This window comes from Rhipicephalus sanguineus, chromosome 4, assembly GCF_013339695.2.
Source record: "Rhipicephalus sanguineus isolate Rsan-2018 chromosome 4, BIME_Rsan_1.4, whole genome shotgun sequence".
NCBI classification, from domain to species: domain Eukaryota; kingdom Metazoa; phylum Arthropoda; class Arachnida; order Ixodida; family Ixodidae; genus Rhipicephalus; species Rhipicephalus sanguineus.
Window position 1 is genome coordinate 117,706,287 of NC_051179.1, and position 22,676 is coordinate 117,728,962.

A 22,676-nucleotide genomic window follows, 5' to 3' on the forward strand; every position below is an offset into this window, starting at 1 on the left:
CACGTAACAACTGCTTGCCGAAAAAACCTACCGAAGGTAACCGCGCTGTTGAAAATTCTTACGCCACAAAGTACGCCCCGATATAAAAAAAGTGATAGTATAATTGTTCCTAAAACCAACCGGTGACCACGTTAAAGCCAGAGAAGCCAAGGCAGCCACACAAGAAAGATAAAAAAGATCTAGAACGTAAAAACTAAAATGAAATATAAGAAACGTGTAAAGCACAGGGCAAAAACTATTTCTAAAGCACAGGGTAAAAATTATTAAAAAGTCACGCTCCGTAGGTAGCTTACTTCCTTATTTGAGAGGGAAATGGAAGGCCTGCTGACACATTTGTCACCCAGCCTCTGAATTTCGGCTGCCTGTAAAATCTCTCTAACAATTTGCTCTCCATGGAACAAAATCAGTTGCGAGTGCAGCGCTGTGTGTGTGTCCTTCCTAAATGTACCGTCTTTTTTTGCGCTCGTAAATCTATTTTAATCATGAACCAACTCGCCCAAGCAGCCGTTTTAGAAAAAGATGAGCGCAAGTGACCGGCGTCCGGAACCGCAGAATCGCGACGCGCAGCGCTGTTGCTAACGAGCACGCCGATTTGCCGCGAGATCGCGCTCTAGGTGGCAGCACCGTCGCCGCCTTGTACACACAGCAGCGCTCCGCCGTAGCCATAGTTGGTTTCAGTCGATTGTCGGCGGGGGATAAAGCGCGTTGACTGCAGCCTAATGGTGATGTATACGCCCTCCTGTTTATATCCTTTTTCTTTCATTCACATTTCATTTTTTAAAGCAGGGGGGGCCGATTAAAAGCAGGGATCACGGAGAGTAGCCCAATCTTGCTGTTAGCCCGTCCGAAAGCCCATATGTTATAGAAACGCTTGCACATTGCCTATCGGCAGATCTGGCTACGCTCATGATTTTTTATTTCACTTGAGTTGCGAATAACCGCACTTTTATCGCTGTTTCCCCAAAAAAGCTTCTTGTTGGAGTGCTTTCCGCCGGCCACCCCTGCTTTGAAGAATGCAATGTGCTTGGCACTCTCGATAACGACGCGGTAGGAACAAAACAGCGCCGCGTGTCGCACTCTTGCCGCTCCGACTACCGGTCATTTGTGCCAATCTTTTTCCGTTGAGACTTTCCAGCCGACCTCTGCGGCCGAGTTAGTGCCCGTACAGCGAGCTAGTCTAGGGTGTGTCCAGATAAGGTCGAACGCCAGGTCCCGGTCACCATTCCTGATTCTGATGAAATTTTCTGTAGGCCTAGGCATTAGACCCTTAACAATGGTATCAAAGTTAGTTTAGCGAAAAAAAAAATTTGTTCTCCTAACAATTATAAGTGTTGGCCGCGAAAACAGCGGATAATATATACACAGAAGGGTTTTTGACAGCAGGAAAGCAAGTCATAGAAGCAGTGATTATACATTGCGGCATGCTGTCTGTGCCAAGCGATGGTGGGGTATGAATTAAAACTGGAGTTCAATAAAGTAAGCCCGCTTCTAAAACATGGTGCTTAATAAGTGGCATAAAATCCGCACAGACATGGGCAGAAGCACAAGAACGAAATACCTTCTTATGTTGGTTACATGTTTGTGCTAAACAACTTCTTAAGCTGCTCTTACAACCATCTACTTTGCTTTTAAAATTGATTTGCTCCCGTGAAGCTTCGCTAATAGCGGAGAATAGGGTACATCAGATGGTGAACACGATAAAGTACCGTGAGCACGAGACAACCGACGAAATTAAACTAACGATGCGATCGAAGAACCATTCCGCGGCGCGAGAAAAAAGATTTCCAGAACTCGCAATACAATTAACCCGAATTTCCTTGTCGTCTTGTCTAGTTTATTTTCAGCGTTAAAATTAAGTGTCCGTAAAATACAGCAAACGTGAGGACAACATAGCACCAAACACGCTTAACCCTTATCAGTTTGCCAACACAGGAGAAAAAGAAGCCGTTAAGTTCTCAAAATAGCATGAGGCAGCCTCTCGATCCAGTCATGGCGCATAGAGATATGTGCGAGCTCGCGGTGAGTCACAAATGTGGCGTCCTCCAGGCGCCGCTTCCTCGGTGTTGCACAACTTAAGGTCAAGGTGTATGTCGGCATGGCCGGTGCCGGTGACATGGAGGAAGGAAAAATAAGGAGAGGCCCTGACGTCACATCCGTGAAGCCTCCACATCGCAAACACCCGCATCGCCTCCTAGCGAAGGAGCCTCGAAACTGCGCGATTTCCGTCGTGTCGTTTGCAAGCGCATGCGCGATTCGAGACTTTTTTTCTTTTTTTTTTTTTCGCCGTGCAAGCGGCGCCGCGGCGCAGTCGATTCATGCATGCTGCTCCTTGTGTGTGTTCTTTAGGAAAGCTACGCAATGCCCAGCTGTTGCGTATGGTTGCGTATACCCGGTGCAAATCGCGTGCACTGCGGAAAGTACCGGGTGTCACTTTTCGTGTACGTACACGTTCGCTTCATTGCGGATCACTAATGCATGGTATTTGCATGCGAAGCTCTCGGATGTGCACTCTGCTTCTTACTCATTGTGTCAACTCAGAACACACGTGAACTTTTGTTTTTGGCGTCTGACGCGCCGTACATAACATGCGCTGAAGGCATCGTACGTTTTTAGAGGCTGTGTCGTTCAACGAAAGGGCAATAAACTTATGTTGTTGTTACCGGAATACGTGATGTATGTATTGTGCGGTGTGCGTTCGCTGCGTGTTTGTTGTTGTGTGCGTTCTGGAATTACAAACTTTACGTGCACGATCGCGTATAAAATACAGCGGTGTCCTCTTTTCGACGTGAACTTACGTCAACTATAGGTTGGCGTTGCGGCGAATAGCTACTACGCTTACTCCATTTACACGAACAAAGAACCGCTAATCCGGCAACAGATCGGGAAATCGGGCTACGAGAAAGGGAAGGCCTAACGCCCAGCAGAACGCGTAAGTCACTGCTAGGTGAGTTCGAATACGATGATGCAGGGGCTAAACGTTTTTGATCACGGCACGTACCGGTATTCTGTACTGTTGCACAAAAACGCTCCACGAAGAATTTCAGCGCGCAACGCTCGGGCCTGCCACGCACGAACAGCCTGGTAAACGTCTGCTTGCAACATTTCACTGCGTGCGAACCGCACAATACGCGCTAAGTTTACGCCGGGACTACAAATCTGCGCAGAAGCTAATCACCGCGGAGAGCACGCCGCGGGGCGTCTGCTGTTTTGTTTGCCCCATACCGATTTGTTTGCCCCATAAATCTGACGTCACTGCCGCCACGCTTTTCGCAATGCATTGAAATACGATAGGGTATCTCCTTAGTATTCCTTCCTCCATGGCCGGTGATGTCGGGAAGAGCATTCGAATGCGAGGCGGTTTGTGCTGCTCTTAGTTTCATTCATTTAAAGAGGTTTTACGCTCCGCGCTTTGGTGACGTGCGTGGTCTTATTATGTTCTGTGCATCAGTGGCGTGTACCTCGTAATACACTAACCGAAGCCTCTCGTAAACGTACGCGATCCGCCGCAAATCATCCACGAGGCATCGTAACGGGAACATTCAGTGCGCTGCGCGGCCGTTGCAAGGGGCTGCATTGCTGATTCTTCGCTTGCCTGAGACTGGCAGTTGTCGAGCGTGTTGCATCTGATGTTACGTTGGCCAAAGACAGGACTAAATGTACCAAAGACAGTACTAAATGCGATCTACAGGTAAGCAGTATTTTCTGTTCAGTACGTTATTTGCTTGCGTATAGGTTGTTTATGTCGCGTGTTTGCTGAATTCATGTTTCTGTTTACGCTACTGTAGAGCCGGCCAAATCTTTAACTATTGTGCGCGAGCGGCGACTTTTTTGTGCGTCAGCGCCGTACGACGAAGCCAAGTTGCAAACAGGGCGAGAGTAAGCGTATGCCCACGAAGCGCGCTCAGATGGGACCATCGTCCGCCTGGTCGCTCCTCCGTGAGAGCGTCACGCCGCATGAACTCACTTCAGACGAACAGGCAGCGCGTCTTGCTCGTATCTTATATTCCGAATGTCAGCAAACGATCGAGAAAATGAAATCCGCAGACGTCACACGTCCGCACGCACGAGATAAGCTGACAAATGTGGATCGTTGATTTGTTATCTGGCAATGCGAACGCTTTTTTTTTTTTCCTTGTAAGAGGGGCGCTTACTCTCGCCCTGTTTGCAACTTGGCTCCGTCGTACGGCTCTGACGCACAAAAATATCCGCGCTCGCGCACGATAGTTAAAGATTTGGCCGGCTGTACGAGATGGGTCCTGTAAGAAAAATAAATCGTGTGATGCTTTTAGGCAATGCATTGTTATCGGCAGTATTTGCTCTGCGTTTGACTTTACAAGACGGGTGTTTGAGCGTGTATTATCAAACATCCGACTAAGATAATTTTTTAGCGTGCACGTTTATGTGAGAAGCGATGACGGAAGTAGCTTAACCTTTCTTGCTGTCGCCGTCTTGGTACCTCCAACACGCTCGATGGAGGCTGAAATCACGGTGTGAAATACTGTAAGCGGCATCAACAAAGTGTCCCACATCAACGTTACCCAGACGAGCTCTGAGTGCGCCGTAACTCGCTCCTGTTCATGGCAATCTGGGCTGTTTGTCGCGTCTTGGTCGCAGGTAGATGATATCTCGTGGCGTCTATACGTAAAGCGTCGGCTAATTCCACTTTTTGGCTTGCTTCAATCTCAGCGGCGGTAGTTTAAAGCGCACGGGTGAGGGTTTAAAGCGGTAATGCGGGCTAGGCGGTTGTGGTCACTGGCATTCATTTCGGTAGCGCAAAAAAAAAAGATTAAAGACACATTAACAAAAAAAAAGAATTCGGCAGATCCCACGTACCATAGGAATCGATCTTATGCGAAGCATGTGCCTGAGGCGTAATTTTTCGCATTGAGCGAAACTTTACGGAATGACGCTAGAGAAATGTGGTAGTGGTATACGCACACACAGATGTTGAAGAGTCGCATATCTAATATATAACAAGTTGTTTACAGTTGCGTAACGATGCCAACAGCAACATGGGAGTTACCAACACCAGACGTGGTAAGCTGATATGTACTGCTTATATTCTTCAATACTGAATAGCACGAATTCGAACAGGACAAAGAAGTATAGATGCACAAGAAGCACAGATGCACATTAAGGAATGTTTCCCTAGATATATGGTACGCAGCCGAGTAGCATGCGCAGGCGCACTGCACGTAGTACGTTACAGTCACAGTTGCAGTTGCTAAAGTTGCGGTACAGTTATGCTTATACTTGTCCATTATGACGGAGAACGCACGCACGTTTCGCGAACTTGTGTGTATGTGTAGGAGCGGTTCTTGACAGTTTTTGAACAAGGTCGTCATCACCGTGATCAGTGAGCAACGGCAGCTGGACCCGACTTGTTATCCGATCCGCTCGTGATCGCGGCTACGAGGGGTTTTAGTGTAGTGCAGTGCGAGGTATGTATAGTACAGCTGGTGGAAATCCTGGATGTCTCTTACAATGAAATGATCTATTATGCCTCCTGTTCTGGACGTGGTAGCGAGGTCTTTTGATGCCCTGTCCACATCGAAGCCGTATGTCACGTAGTGTAAGGACCAGGCGTTGTTGGGTCTTGATAAATCAATGTTGAAGTCACGGATAATGATGAGAGGCCTGGTACTCTCGGCAGATTTATTGTAGGGAAGCATTCACCATGGTTTTTTTCGTAATCCACGTATTCCACGTTGCGGACCACGTGAACGAGTGGATGGTTGTTGAGCGTCTTCCAGGGGTGTTCTGTTTTTAGCTCCTCCACTTTCCTTGCGTCGGCCGCAGTGGTATAGCGGTTACGGAGCACGGCTGTTGACCCGAAGGTCGCCAGTTCGATCCCGGCCGCGGCGGTCGCATTTCGATCGAGGCAAAATGCTACATGCGCGAGTACTGTGCGATCTCGGTGCACGTTAAAAAATACCAGATGGTCAAAATTTCCGGAGCCCTTCGCTATGGCATCTGATAATCATACCGTGGTTTTGGGACATAAAATCCCAACAATTATTATTGCGATAGCAAATAAATGGACAGTCTCGGCTGGATTTCGCCGTCGCCGCCGTCAAGCACGGTATATGTAAGGTATGTATATATGTATCAAAGTCCCAAAGAAAAATAATTCAGAAAAATGCTTCTGAAGCGCGGAATCGAACCAGCGACCTCTCGTTCCGCAGCGTGTGGCCCTAACCACTACGCCAGAAAGCGCAGATCCTTCAGGTAGGTAACGGCGAGCGTTATATACTGTGGAGATAGGTTTGCAAGACGCTTACCCTACGAGGCGACCGCGAAGGGACGCGACGTTCTCCACTGCCGCAGCGAACAAAGACGCTACGGCCGGGTTCGTCGACTCCGGCACGGCGCAGAAAAGGCACTCGAAGCAGGATGACAACAAACAACACGGGTTTATTAACCCAAGATGCAGCACAGTACGACAGTCACGGGCTTGCAGGCCGTAAAGGGAACTCCGCAAGACCGATCGAGTACGCTTGCCAGCGGCGCTACGATTATCACACAAAGGGCAGCAGTCGAGCACGCGAGCGAGAAGCCGCCTGCTAGAGCAGCGCGTCAACCTCTCGTGCTAGCCTGAGAGCATCTGACGCGGGCAAGCCCGTGCCAGACAGAAGCGACCTGAAGGGGCAAGGGGGTTGCCACTGGCGGCCAATGAGGAACGGCGTTGCACAATGACGTAAGCCAGCTTTGTGGCGTGAGCATGTCAGCATGTCGAGGTATGCCCGGACGCGTGCCCACGCGCCGGGAAGCCGACGCATGGCTCGCACCAGACAAAGAGGCCTGGCGCTGCCGCCGTGGTCGCCATACTGCCGATTAACGGCGGTCCCCGGCGTTCGTGCCGCGCGGGGCCAACACACGCGCTAGCTGGGGAACGAGGCGCCAAAGGGGAGGGCGCGCTCGATTCCCACGATACACACCCTTTACCGCTGGCAGGACTCAGAGACGGTAGACGCTCATAAGAGTTTCTTCATTACCAGCGAGATGGCGCGAGGAGCGCGACGGGCGCATTTAAAAGTCGTCGGGGAGCTCGCTCGCTTCTTCTGATATTTGCGCAGGGAGGAACCTTGCCCTTCCGCTGTCCGCTCGCGCGGTTTTCTCGTGGTGAGGGGAAGAGGGATGTTTCGAGCTTTCACCGTGATGTCCGCGCTCATGTTACGAAGCGTACGAGAGTCACTCGAGCACAAGGAACGCCGCTAAACGAACAAACAGAAGATGAGCGAGAACTCTCAAGTGTCACCGCTCGACACTTGAAGCACGCTAGTTTCCTTCGCTGCTTCGGCCGGCTTTGCAACAGGAGCGCTGTTCAAACTGAGAGTATCCATTGGCGAGCCTCACTTTGTATAGCATTAGTTTCTCGCTATCGCATTCATTGCTTCGCCCTTGCTGCGAAACTGTGACATTTTATTATTATTATCACTTTCCTTGCGTGTCAATGTGTGTGTTCACCGTTCCTGTGTTGCTTCAGACTGTATCACCTGTGGCACATGCCCGCATAACAATAACTCTGATATGCGGGTATGTGCCACACGTGACTGAGAGAAAGGGTTTCATGACGTACGCGACAGGTATTTTGCGTTATTCATGTCATGACTAGTGAATCGGGTTCGTCATACACTAATCCCCTGCTATGACAATTTTGGTATATTACAAGTTATGTAGACGGCCAGGAGAGCGCCCAGACGTAGGCAGCTAGATTGATAGATAGATAGATAGATAGATAGATAGATAGATAGATAGATAGATAGATAGATAGATAGATAGATAGATAGATAGATAGATAGATAGATAGATAGATAGATAGATAGATAGATAGATAGATAGATAGATAGATAGATAGATAGATAGATAGATTAAAACGACCACAGTGCCTGAGGTTCGCTAAGAAATGATTCGCATTAAAAAAACCCTCGTAGAGTGATGTAGCGGGTTCATGCCTGTGCAACGAATTTTTGTACGTTTCCTTGCAGTAAAGTCAGTTGATGTCTAGCGCCCGTCCTGGCTATGTGTCCTCTCTTGTGTCTATCTCTTTAATTTTCTTGTGCTACCGAAATCAATGTCAGTGAGGGTTTAAGTACACGAAAGACGATGAAATGGCCTTAACAGTGCCCTTTAAGTGTCCTAAAGGGAATCGCAGCATCGTTCCGTGTGTTGCTGAATGCAGAAAACCCGGCTAACTGTGCCGACCAAAGTAAACTTTTTAATAGACGCACAAAAGGGCGTTTATTACGTGAAAAAAATGAATTGGTAAGTCCAGTTCTTTGGCTGAGAATGTTTCAGGGGACACGCAATACACTGGGGGAAGGCACGGTTCGCGCTAGAGAAAAATTAGTCACGACGTGTTTATCTCGAGTCGCTCTTGATATCGGCCACTCCGCGCAATGTCAGCACGAGCGATGGCAATCTACCTTCAGTATTCGCAATGCCCACGAACTATAGGTGGCGCGCCGTGCTTTTCAAGATGGCGCCAGGAGGAGGGTCAAGCCGTTTGTTAGCATAGGAAGAGATAGTACGAGCGGACGTACGGCCCGTGCCACTTTCACCGGATGAAGTCATGAGCTGTGCTGAATTTGATATGAGACTAAACTACTTTACCAAACCATGGAAAGTGCTAAGTACTCGCCACCTAATTATTTGCTGCGGTGTGAAAGGTTATATTTCAGCTCTGTTACCGTGCATAATGATGCTTTGCGAAATCCTGTGCATGCTACATAAAACTGCATGAACTAAAATTGACGTATGAGCAGAACGGCACTCCGAGGTATTACGTATCGAGCCAACGTTTATAGATACGTTGTACCGAGCCTGCCTTACGGATTTGCCGCAGTAGGAGGCCGCCAGCGAGTAGCGCCATCGCTGCTGCACGGGACCGCACGTTTACCGTGGTGATGGTTCGCAAACATAATACGCCGTCGTCATTACTTGTGCAGTCGGGAACGCGGAGTTACGTCTTCAACGGAACACAAGCATTGAACTTCCCATTCAGTAGCGCTTGTGTCACAGCCATGCTGAGACTCTAGCCATGTGAAATTCACTTCACTCGCATGTTGCAGGCTCGATCAGCACGATCGAAACACGAATATCGAAAAGAATGCACACGTATCATTTTTGCAACGTCAAAGAAGTTACCCGAGAGGCATGGATTGTGGCTGTGACTGCACGTTCAAACGCTCTAACCATTTCGCTTCTCTGGTCGAGCTCGAGCGTGTTGGCGGCATGCGGCGCTCCATAATATCCACAATAATTGATACATGCAATGCGCAAGAGGAACTATGCTTTTATTTTGATCTCGCTCAAGGATATTATACATTAAATACAATCAAAGTGACTTACGAGTGTGAAAGAACATTAACGCACGAGGGGACGTGAAGTACAACTCGCTCCTCGTGAGTTAGCAGCTGATCGTTCACCGTCGCTGTCACTCTCGGTGCCTTCACAGTCTTCTACGCCCAGTGAAAAATCATCGTCGTCAAGATGGTTTCTTTCAACATCACTGCTGAAAGCAATCTGAAGAATTTCCTCCGCTGAACAACTTCGACCACTCCGCGTCACCACGTTTACAATTACAGAGACGTCTGGGCGCGGAGAACATTTCGCTCTCAGATCGGTCAACGAGCAAATCGCTTGCAGTGTGCTGCCACCTATCAACAAACGTACAAAAACAAGCGGCGCAGCGCTGGCCATGAAACCAACACACTGGCGAAGGACGGCGTGGAAAGCGTTCGCTACACGAAAAGCGTGGGAGCAGACGCGTCCTAGAATGATTGAAACGTCGCTCGCACGATTAGTAACAGCGCTTTGCTCACAAAGGATAGAGGCATATTTTAATGCATCGACAACTTGAGATCGCTCCGTTTTACAAGAGCACATCGCGAGCCGGCGCGACCTCCCGCGTACAGTGTTATGGGATTCATGCACTACAAGAAACACTGACCAATGCTATATACAAGTAAAACAGGGTGAGCTTCAACTGAATATGTCAGACGATAACATTTAACTAACCTACGTGGCTACAGAAAGCCTCGTGAAGCTGATAGTATGCGTACGCTGTGGGCTAGCATTGAAAGCGCGAGTCGCCACGTATTTTCACGAAAACTTTGCGCCTCGCAAGAACGAATTAGATTTCTCGTGTCACGGAGGGCCCGGTTTGTTCACTGATGCAGGGAACATGCCAAGTCGTAGTGTTCCTTCCTTGCCAACGCGTTAACACTGAGGTTAGCACAGCCGAACAAGGGAGCGACTGCGTAGTGCTGCCATTTTGTCGTCTACTAACCCTCCTCGAGAGGACGCTCCTGAATTCCGCTTAGCGGCGCGACAGTCTATGGGCATTGCGAATATGCGCGCTGCCCGCGTGCTAGGTTCAAGCGTAATTAAACCAAACTTCTCGGGCACGCACGCACACAGGACACAAGTAAACTGTTCACAAGTTTGCTTGTGAACAAGGCTCCCGTGCGGGAGCCGATGCGTCCTGTGTGCGTGCGTGCGCGCCTATGCGTGTGTGTATGTGTGTGTGTGTGTGCGTGTGTGCGGGATTTTTGCTTTGGTCGGCTCAGTGCGTCGGGTTTTCTAGCTTCACCATGTATCATCCCAACCACACGGGCTTCTGTCAGACTTTAAACTTCTGTGTCGTGACCTGACTTCAAGCGCTACCACAAATATATGCTGTAGTCACCTTCGTTCCATAGTTTGTGGGAATCGAGCGCGCCCTCCCCTTTAGCGCCTCGTTCCCCAGCTAGCGCGTGTGTTGGCCCCGCGCGGCTCGAGCGCCGGGGACCGCCATTAATCGGCGGTATGGCGAGACCACGGCGGCAGCGCCAGGCCTCTTTGTCTGGTGCGAGCCATGCGTCGGCTTCCCGGCGCGCGGGCACGCGTCCGGGCATGCCTCGACATGCTCACATGCTCACGCCACCAAGCTAGCTTACGTCACTGCGCAACGCCTTTCCTCATTGGCCGCCAGTGACAACCCCCTTCCCCCTTGAGCTCGCCAAGCTCGCTTCTGTCTGGCGCGGGCTTGCCCGCGTCAGATGCTCCCAGGCTAGCACGAGAGGTTGACGCGCTGCTCTAGCAGGCGGCTTCTCGTTCGTGTGCGGGACTGCTGCCCTTTGTGTGATAGTCGTAGCGCCGCTGGCAAGCGTACTCGATCGGTCTTGCGGAGTTCCCTTTACGGCCTGCAAGCCCGTGACTGTCGTACTGTGCTGCATCTTGGGTTAATAAACCCGTGTTGTTTGTTGTCCTCCTGCCTCGAGTGCCTTTTCTGCGCCGTGCCGGAGAATCGACGAACCCGTCCGTAGCGTCTTTGTTCGCTGCGGCAGTGGAGAACGTCGCGTCCCTTGCGGGTCGCCTCGTAGGGTAAGCGTCTCGCAAACCTATCTCCACAAGTTGCACTCATACATATCACAATGCACAGCATTCAAAGTTCAGATTAGCTGAATTCATATGAGCACATGCTTACGCTACTGTAAGAAGTGGGTCGCGCGAGAAAAATAGGTTCCTGAAAAAAAGAAAAACGCCAGGCCTGCGCTGAAACCGCAGCACAGTCACAGCGAAAGCTGGAAGAGCGGCGTTTATAGAGCCCGGTGTAAGCTCTCTTGGGGCTACAATACAAGGACACTAGAAAGGTACTCACTACCCCATAAATCACAATTTTTGAGAAGTTGGGAAGCACCTACTTTGCCATTATTCGTCATTGTGCGGAGAAGCGAGGCACCAGCTACACGTCTGTAAGGCATTATGTGCACTTTGTTGACGCGACGACTGATGACGATGAAGAATTACGGCTCAGCCCTTTGTCATGGGTTGGAAGCTTTAAATGGCCCACCAGTTATGTAATTTGCATTGGGTGACGCCCGGTCGCTATTTCCCTCTCCCGTCATGCTGTATAACATACGTTGACGTGGGAGAGAGACGGGGTGGGGGCGAAGAACTTTACTGAGACCCCGAGGAAATGGATCATGCGCTTATGGGCTTCCTTGGCAACCAATACAAGTGCACTTGCGAGGAACCCACTACGCTATAAATCATTGTAATTTTACTGAGACCCCGAGGGAATGGATCATGCTCTTATGGGCTTCCTTGGTAACCAATACAAGTGCACTTGCGAGGAACCCACTGCGCTATAAATCATTGTTTTTTTTAGAAGTAGGGCAGCAGGCACTGTGCCATCTTTCATCAATCTACGAAGAGCGCTGGTACCTGCTAAACGCATGTAAGGCATTATGCCCACTTTGTTGATGCTGTGCCTGATGACGACGAAGAATTATGGCAGAGCCCTTTGTAATGGGTTGGAAGCATTCAACAACCTACTCGTTGCTTAATTCGCATTGTGTGACGCATGGTTACAGATTTCGCGCTGTGCGACGCGTGGTGCTTATTTTACTCTTCTGCCACGCTATATTCCATATGCTGATGTGGTTCCTTCCCGACATGAAGCCTGTATAGGACCTTTTTGCAAAGCAGTTTCAAGCACCGGCATGGCTCAGAGATTGAATACTGGGCTCCCACGCAGAGGGCCCAATCCTGGACTTTCTTTTTATTTCGTTTTTTTTTATTTTGAGCGATACTGGTTACGGACACCGGCGGCGGCGGCGGACAACTACAGCGCCAAAAACGGCCGGTGAAATGATTTCATAACAAGCTTTCGCTCTAAAAAAAGCCTGGGTGTTTCTCGTGGTTTATGCCAAGCACTGACATGATAGACGCTCTTCAACGCATGCGGGCCCCGAATCCCTGTCCACGCCCGTTCATTGATCCGCATCACTGCAACTTGGTCCGGTTGGTGTCAGTCGCTGCGTGCCACTAGCAACGTACAAAAAGTCTGCGTTGCTGGCTCTGCATTGCAGTCAGCGGCAAAGCCAACCATTGTCACTGAAACGTTTGCTTCATTCTTGGCAGGTGGGTCTTTAAACTTCACCTTGCACATAGTTATTTGGTTCTTGCCGCTGACTGCACTGCAATGCCTTCCTTGTGCTCATCATGTACCAAGCCCGTCGAAGGCAAATTCCTGGTGTGCTCGATCTGTGAACCAAGCTTTCACCTAGGCAAAAACTGTTCCGCGATAACAGACAGTGCTTATATCAAAATGTCTACGGTTAAGCTTGAAACGTGGGCGTGACAGACGTGTAAGTGTGGTGTGGGTTCGGCTGATAGCGAGGGCTCACTTGATGGAGTAGTCTACTGTTTCTACCAAATTCGACCAGCTGACTAGCACTTTTGAGATGCTTGTTGTCGAAAGTTGAGGAACTGCTCTCTTTGAAGCAAACCTGTGAAAAGATGGCCGGCACGGTGACAGAAATTCAAACGTCTATTGACTTCCTGTCGGAAAAATATGTTCCATGCTCTCCACTATGACTTGCAACCAAGCTGAAGAGTCTCATCTAAGAGCTCAGTTGGAATCTGTTTCCGTTACAGTTGCCCGTCAAGCTGAAGTTCTTGATAGAACGACGGTGCAAATAAATGAACTCGAATAGTATGTAGACGTTGTAACTTTGCAATTCATGGTCTCGCTTTTAAACCAGGGCAGCACCTGAGGTCCTTCATTAGTGACTTAGCTGGACGTTTGAGCCTAGCAAACTTTTAAAAAGCTGAAATATGCAAGGTACATCGTTTGCCAACCCACGATAAATCTAGCCCCAGCCCATGCATTCTTGTGCAAGTACAGAACACTTCAGTAAAAAAAATGGCTTCGAGCTTGAAATGGCCTTCGTTACCTTGCCCAGACCGATAAGTGTGCTCGTTTGTTCATTAACAAAAACTTGACACGGATGAACCGAGAGCTTTTCCGATTGGCCCGCTCGAATAGAAAAGAAAAAGTTTATAACTTCGTATGGACGAGAGATGGAAAGCTGCTAGCAAGAAAAGCTGAAGGAGCACCTACCATTCCGATTGAAAAACTGTCTGACTTGGACAAGCTTGCGTAGACATGGTGGATATGGAAAATATCATCTGCACGGACTTTACGAATGCAGCTAAATTCCTTTCTGATGCCTCATCTGACGGCTTTAAAGTAGCACATTTCAATATTCGTAGTCTTCGGAAACACTGGAATCAGTTCTGTGTCATGACTTCATCATCTCTCCCAACTTTCGATGCTTTCGTCCTTAGTGAAAGCAACATTCTATCCGAACATTTTTTCACAGTTCGCCCTGCCGGGTTACCACTTTCTTTTCGTACACACGCCCAACAAAAAAAGGAGGAGGCATTGCCGTTTTTATAAGCAACAGATGGATAGCTTCAGAGTTATCATTTTCATTTTCATAAGCCGAAGTGTTAGCACTGCAATTGGACACGCCCTCTTTTTTTGGTGACTCTCTTATCGGTGTACCGGCCTCCAAATTTCAATGCGCGGCTTTTCTTAACCGATCCTGAGTCCATGCTATCACCCTTATTGCTAGAAGAGCATGTGTGCATCGTAGGCGACGTCAACATTGACCTTTTGTGTCCCATTGTAGGCCTCGTTGCTGATTATCTAGAGAGCCTATGAAAATGAGGCTTAGAGACCCGAATAAATCAAGCGACTTGTGATGAATTTTAGGCTGGCAGGCTCGTCACTTCGTGCATTGACCACGTTTTCGTGCGAGCGCAGAACCTGCTCACAAAAACCGCCATAGTACAGACGAAGCTAGCTGACCATTACTTTGTGGTTCAATGAGCTGTCCACATGCGATGACGAAACCAACCGATACAAAAAAATTAATATCGGTGCTAGATAAAAAAAAATTGATAGACTGGTAGCTCATTATGACTGGAATTCTTCTTCATCAATAATGTCTCCTGGTGATATCTAGGTCATCAACCCGCCGGTGCCAACGCGGTCGAATGGACGTCCCGGACAAGGTAGAGGCTGAAGTGGACCGGCTGGGCGTTTAGGCGGAGCTTTACGCTGCTGACAAGCAGTGCAAGCACGTACGTACTTGCGCACGAACGTGTACATGCCGCGCCAGTAGTATCGCTGACGCAAGCGGTTGTACGTCTTCAGAGCGCCAGCGTGAGCGCTTTGCAGGTCGTTGTGAAAAGCAGTGCAGACTTCCGTGCGCATGTGGCGCGGTATCACTAGCAACCACCTCCGACCGTCAGGTGCGTAATTACGCCGATAGAGAAAGCCGTCGCGGAGTGCGAAATGCGTGGCTTGACGACGGAGAGCTCTTGACGCTGGATGAACTAATGAACCAGTCAGAAAGTCGACGAGTTCGGAGATCCACGCATCCTTGCGTTGCTCCGACGGCATGTCTGCGAAGTCAAGGGGCGTCAAGACAGCTGACGTGGCTGACGGCGAAGCTGTGTCAGACGTTAACGGTGAGCGGGATAGCGCATCAGCGTCCGAGTGCTTGCGGCCGGATCTGTACACAACACGAATGTCGTAGTCCTGCAGCCGAAGCGCCCAATGACCGAGGCGGCCTGAAGGATCTTTCAGTGATGAGAGCCAATAGAGAGCGTGATGGTCCGTGACTACTTCGAAAGGGCGGCCATAGAGGTACGGACGGAACTTGGTCAAAGCCCAGATTATGGCGAGGCACTCTTTTTCAATGACTGAGTAGTTGCACTCCGCTTTCTTCAGGGTTCGACTCGCGTAAGCAACAACATACTCGTCGTATCCTGGTTTTCATTGAGCCCGTACAGCACCAAGACCGACACCGCTGGCGTCATGGACCTCCGTAGGCGCATTAGGGTCAAAGTGACGAAGTATCGGAGGTGACGTTAATAAGCGCCGTAGCGTCATCCACCCGTTCCGTCGTCGCTACCCCATGTGCCATCTTTCGAGGGTCCGTGCAAATGTTTATTTTCCAAGCATAGTCCCGCGCAACAAGGTGCTTGTTCGGAAGGGTGTGTTTTTCTGCTTTTATGGGCGCGCAGGCATGTTGATAGAAGAGCCGTCACTCCAGTCAGCAGGGGCACTCCGAAACTCCTAACGGCTAAAAGAAAGGGGGTACGGTAGCTAGTCTTTTCCCCCTATGGTCGCGGAATACAGCTTCAATTGTGCTTCATCTATGGTCGCGCAATCGTGCTTCATTTCCGTGGGTACTCGGGGAACAAAAATCTTCGGGCGCCCGTTCACAGCAGCGTTTTAACTACGCGTCGGAACGATGGGAGTTTTTGAGCGAGTGGTGCGGGGCGGCAGTGGCGACTGTGCAGCATGAACAAATTTTCATAAGTAAATCCAATCACCGATTGTTTCGCGCGCTGAAGTCGTGACTTTTTATGGTGCCTGCAGCGTAAGCGACAGAACTAGTCAAGAAACGTCCCTGCCTTCGTTTCAAAAGCGAAGTTGTGAAGGGCTTAACAGTTTTCTCATGTCATTTTTTATGCGTGGAAAAACATAATCGCCTTTAAAATAAACATGCGCTCGCATTTCTACCAGGATGTCTGTGAAAGTTTTAACGAAAGGGCTACTGCACCGACGTTAGCGTTCGTTTTAGCCACCCCACCCTAACCAAGTTGCAACATCGGCCTTTGTCGTGTTTTAGATATTCGTCCTGTAGAATTATTCGAAACATCGAATTCTACCTATTTGAAAGTGAAATGGAATTATTCGGTTAGGTATTATTCGGTTCGAATTCGAAACTGAAATATTCGCACACCCCTAATAGTAAGACAACCATTTTCAAAACAGTAACTACAGAAAGGGAAATTGACAAACACCCGTTTGAAGCACGAAGCCACAAGGAAATCCATACGGATTTCTCAGAAAGAAATTTTCTTTGTTGCTGGCGGAAGAGTTCTGAACCCTTCAGCCACCTTGCGGGATTCCGCAGAACTACTTTCTAAGAACAAGTCATACAACTCCACAGCATTTTCTGTCAACCAAATATTCACAAACGTTCACCAAAGGACTTTACGGTCACTTTAACCAACTCAGCATAGCACAACACTGAAAACTGATGTAAGCTCGTATACACCAACGACCGGAGTCTTCGAAATATTCTATGCCTTTAGGTTGAAATACAGCAGTGAATACAGCAATGAAGGTGATACTTGGCCGCCTGCTATTAAATAAAATTGTGACATAACGACTAAATTTTGAAGCGAACACCGCGAATACAGCTAAAGATGTAATGGAACGGGTAAACCTGTCATCACAACATGGGCCTCTGCTCTGAAAGAATGTAAGCAGCGGTGAAAGCTGAAGAGCAATTTACGCCAACAAAAGACTTGCGTCTTTTATTCATGAAGCTGAACGCTGTCGTAGTGCCCACCTTCAGTTATTACTAGATGAATACAGGAACTGGTAATGCGATGCAGCTGCAGCACAGTGCAGACTGAGTAAGAGCGGAGGTTTCGGAAACATCGCTTTCGTCTGGCAATAAATATAGCGTCGGTAGTTCCGTAAACGCTCGAGCTACATGCACATTAGTAATTTAGTGATTAAAAGACGAAAAAATACGTTTAGCTGTTCCAAAGTTTTGTTCTTTCGGTGTTCTCCCGTTGGTGGTGCTTATTCGATAACTATTCGAAAAATAGTCGGTGTTTCGAATATGTAGTTTTCGATTCGAGTACCGAATCGAACAAAATGCTATTCATTCGATTCGTTAAGGCCGAACCATATAGAGCGTTTTTGCCGGCGTTTTCCCGGCGTTTCGTACGCCGGCGTCCCTCGACGTCGACGCTACCGGTGACGGTGGCCGAAACGTCCACCTCTGGACGGTCCAGACATCACGGGCGGCAGCGTCGACGCCGGAAGCAGTTCGATGGACGCAAAACCAATCAGCGTGCGGCTGGCAGCGACTTCCGCTACGTAACGGCGTCGTCGGTGCTGCCAAAATGGCTGCCGCCCGCCTCGGATCTAATAAGTCGTCGCCGTGCACTGTGTGGCCCTTAAGTTCTCAACTGATGCTTGTATTTGACTTAGCTTGTTCCCTAGAAGCTTCGACAGCAAAGGGATCGTGATATCTTTGAAGTCTTTCCGAGTGCCGTACTCAAGTTCATCGGTAGGCTTAGCAGGAATGAGTGTATTGGCCGAATACGTGGCCTCAAAGATATACGGCAGCTTCAAGCTCAGAGGCCATATATTACAAGTTTGTGCTTCTTCTTAATGCCAATAGCTGGCGCTACAAGTCAAATAAAAAAAAAATAGACTTTTCGGTGGCGTTGTGTCACTGTGACTCGTTTTCTGCACCACAGAACTGCTAATGAGACATAAAAGCTATAATCAGGAATATATCTTGTTGGTCCATTGACGGAAACTGTACACTGCTTTACGAGGTGTCAGGTTCATTCCCTCTGGTCACACTGTGTGACGCTGAGCTAACGCTCTTCATATGGTTTGCCGCCCTCTCTGACGGCGTTGATGCGACGACGCCGAGGGACGCAACGCCAGGAAACGCCGGCAAAAACGCTCTATATGGTTCGGGCTTTATTCGAAATTTTGGAATATTCGCACACCCCAACTAAACTCCTTTCCTTCATTGCATCTCACATGGACGTGCATGATAGAAATTGACTTTTATCGTTTATCTGATATTATCCGCCGAAACACCCACCTTGTAAAGAGTTACGGAGAGAAAATACTGCTGATAACAATGCATTGCATAAAAACATGATATAAGTTATTTTGATGACACGACCTATCTCTTACAGTAGTGTAAGCATCAGCATGAACACGGCATAAAGAAATATACACAAGCAAGTAACTTATTGAAGAGAGAATATTGCTTACCTCTAGATCCCATTTGTTACTGTCTTCGGCCAACGTAAAAACGGGTGCAACACGCTCGATGATTGCCAGTCTCAGACAAGCGGAGAATCAGCAATGTGACTCGTTGCAACGGCCGTGCAGCACACTGAAGAAGTCTCAGTTCCATTGTCTCGTGGCCGATTTTCTGCTGATCGCGCGCTCAGTTTCTTCGCTTGCTGATCACCAGTGACAAGCCACTCACGTAAAAACGCGATTATAGCATGCATGTCACAGCGTTCCATTTGGTGTTGCACAAGTCTGTAGGCACACTTGGGGGTATTTGCCCCTGCAGTTCCAGCTTTCCCGTGAGGTTCCTGTGTAATCCGCTGGCATTTCGCAAGTCTGTGCGGTCTGTTGACATCGGCCGTTTTTCTTATGGCCCCTATGTGTTGGACAAGTCGGAGCCCCTTTTTTTCGCTGTACGTTCCGTTCTACAATTACCGGATCGGACTCGATCGTGTCTCGGAATTAGGGAATTCACGCGTTCGGACTCGATTGTGCCTCAAAAGTAGGAAATCTACGCGCAATGACGGGTTTACCGGGGAAACTGAATGGCGTCGCTGAGGTCCGGATACTGCGTGGGCAGCGTTGCGATACATCGGACTCGTTGTCTCCGACGTATTGAATATCTCCATAGCTGTGCGGGCCGTGTCGACTACGCACAACGACGTATTCGCTGGGGAAACTGATTCAATAGCGTCGCAGAAGGCGTGGTGCTTACTTTAGCAAAACGAGTTCGATCTGGCCCTCCGGTGACTGGGGCGCACCACGGACGCTGGCAAAATACTAAGAATCGCGAAGGGGCCTGTGGGTTACTGGCGGCTCAGTGATATGGTCACACCACGGAAACTAGCAAAACATTGAAAGCCGATGGGCGACATGCTGGACGTAACCTCAGCACCTCTTCAGCAATATCTGAGAACAGTAATTTAAACGCATTCTTGCCTGATTGGTTCTAGCGACTGCCGACACAATATACTCGGCCTAATTAAAACAGCCAATGTCAACACACCGCACAGGCACTTGTGAAATGCACAGCGGATTAGACAGGAACCTTACGGGAAAGCTGAAACTTTAGGGGCAAATTGAGCCGCCAGATTTGGCGGCAGTCTGACAAGAGACTTATGCAACACCATAGAGTTTCTCACGATATTACCTAGAGGGAAATCTGGCGCCACAGTCTATGCGAATTTCCTAAAGGGGTGCAGTGCCGCGATGGGAATGACGGTATACGTGTCTGCGAGGCTTGTGTTGGCTGGTGTTGAGCGAGGCTTCGGCTAAAAAGCGGATACGACTGCGCAAATAGCGTTTCTCTAAAGCAAAAATTTTATAAATGAATTTGATTCACGCGTATTGTATTCTGGAATAAATGTCTACCCACCTGCACGGCATAACCAAACAAAGAAAGGAAGAAACGGACGACAAGCACTCGCAGAGTAAACACTGGCTTAGTCTTCTGCCTTTCAAGTTTAGCGGCTGTTCGTTGCTTTTTACGCTTCGTAAAATTGTACATAAACGCGTAAGTTTCCCAAGGTAAATAAAACTCGTTTCTGTGCAATGATAAAAAGAAATAGCTTACTACGCGCACCATCACTACGAAATCAACCATTTTTGACGCAAGCATTGCGTTGAAGCCAGGCGCACCTTTGACATCGAGGTTTCCGGGCTCTTCGTGAACGATACCAATCCGAGCAAAGTCCGAACCTCGTATATACCGTCATTCCCATTACAACACCTCAGTAGCGCCAGGTTTCCCTCTATGTAATTGTGAGAAACTCTTTGTGCAACACCAAACGGAACCCTGTTTACGGAGCCACACAAACGCGACTTCAACAACCGCACTAACCACCTCGCATCGGAATGCTCTTCCCGGCATCAACGCAAGCTGTGCAACTCGCAGGAGAGATGATGCCGTTCTTGCTTCGATGAAACTGAAGCGGCGCCTGGAGGACACCACATTTGAGAATCACCGCCAGCTAACACATCTCTGTTCGCGCGGAGTGGCTGTTTTGTGTACTTAGCGGCATCTTTTTTTCCTGTGTTGGCAAATCGATAAATGTTAAGCGTGTTTGGTACTATGTTGTGACCTGACGTTTCCTGTACTTTGCGGCCAGGCCATTTTATGGCTGAAAATAAATCTAGAAGTACAGTGCACTTGGGCATTTGGTACTGATTCAATATGTTTCAGCGCGACCAGAATGCCGTATGTGTGCCTTAAACCTTTTTTCCTTGTTCTTAACGCTCTGTAACATAATGAACCAGTACACATTAGCCCGGTTCACTGTACTGCTGAAAATTAACTAGACAAGACATGGAAATTGTATTGCGAGTCTTAGAAAATATCTTTCCTGCCCCGCGGAATGGCTCTTTGATCGCATCGTTACTATCATTTTGTTCGTTGACGTGTGCTCACAGTATTTGTCGTGTAGCCATTTACCGTCGAATGTATCTCTTCTCTACTATAAGCGAAGCTTCACATGGCAAAATATATTAGGCCCGTGGCTTAAAAGCAAGCTAGATATAAGGGCAACTTAAGTAGTTGTTTACCACAAACATTTAAACAACATAAGAAGCTATTTTGTTTTGTGCTTCTATGTCTCTGCAAATTCTATGCCACTTCTTGATTTACGTGTTTCGTAAGTGGGTTCACTTTATTGAACTGCCGTTTTAATTCATACCGCACCATCGCTTGCCACAGTATTGCGCAATGTAAAATTGCTGCTTCTATGATTAGCTTTTTGGCTGTCAAGACCCGTTCTCTGTATACATGAAACGGTGTTCAATTAGTAAAGGAGCTTACTGTATAGCAAACCGGTTTTGCCTATGATCGCACATGTCGAAAACTCTAAATCCGGATCACGGTGTGAAACAATGGTCAATATACTTCCACTCCACAGTGTAGGTCCCCTGACATACGAATCACTGCGCTTTTACAAGTTGCAATCTAAAAGTTACAATGCATATTGCGGCGCGGTAACGTTTAAAATATCATGCTGCTGTCCATGGCATAAACTATATGAAACTGACAGACAATTAAGCCAAGGAAAGCAGAGGGGATATTATTTGTGCTTCTTACCTGTATTGTAATGATTCTCAATTAAATTGAAAGGAACTAAAATGGAGGAAAACTCACCCTTGCCGTCGGTGGCATCTGAAACCACAGCCTTTGAACTACGCGTCCGATGCTCTACCATTTGAGTAAGAACGGAGGGTGCTCCCCCGTCGACATTTTTTGTAGGTTATTTGTGTGTGTTTAATACCTGGAAGTGTTAGCCAGCGCCACTCTTAGCCCAGGCGGCGAATGTGGAACACTCCTTTTTTGCCAGAAGGGCGTCACGGTGCACGTGATATTTTTACGACGTGGCGGCTAAACAATAAACCCTCGCGTCCTCTAAGGCATCAAATCTCCCGGGACGAATCCTTCGCTGTGAAAGTACGAAAGTAGGAGAATGGTCGGAGGGGCACGTTTTTTCTCTAATATAAGTTAATGAAACCGACAGACAAGCCAAGGACAGCACAGGGGATATTATTTCTGGCTTCTTAACTGCATTGTGATGATTCTAACCTAAACAGAAAGAACTCAGGTGGACGAAAAATCACCTTTCCGTCGGTGGCATTCCAACCCACAACCTTAGGTGCTTCGTAGCTGTGAGCGCTCGGTCCCTCCGCCGCTGCGGTACCATGCACGCGTCAAGGCGAAGGTTTAACGGAAGCTTCGCCGGCCTTCGTCGCTCAGCCTCTGCGCCGTCTGTGCGTGTGCTTTGGCTCAAGCGACAGGCCGAGCTCAATCATCCACTAGTTTTAGCTGGACGGCAGGCTGTGAAATCTTGAGCAAAGGCAAAATTGGCTGCTGAAACACTTGAGCAAAGGAAGGCCAGAATAGCATGTCATGGAGAAGCCGTAGTTGTCACCATTGCTAGGCTGCTTCAAGTACCACAGGACCGTCTTCCTCAGCATTCAAGAAACGAATAGAGGCTTACCAACAGATTTG

At 48.5% G+C, this 22,676-nt stretch overlaps 1 protein-coding gene across 1 annotated transcript in view; it reads left to right on the forward strand.

Annotated features, from left to right (window-relative positions):
* Positions 1-661: 661 nt before the first annotated feature.
* Positions 662-22,676, forward strand: part of LOC119390615 (caspase-2) — a 126,658-nt gene continuing 104,643 nt past the window's right edge. The window contains exon 1 of the mRNA XM_037658217.2: positions 662-722. Coding sequence (XP_037514145.1) covers positions 720-722 — 3 coding nt within the window. The 5' untranslated portion in view covers positions 662-719. The remainder of the gene's footprint in view (positions 723-22,676) is intronic.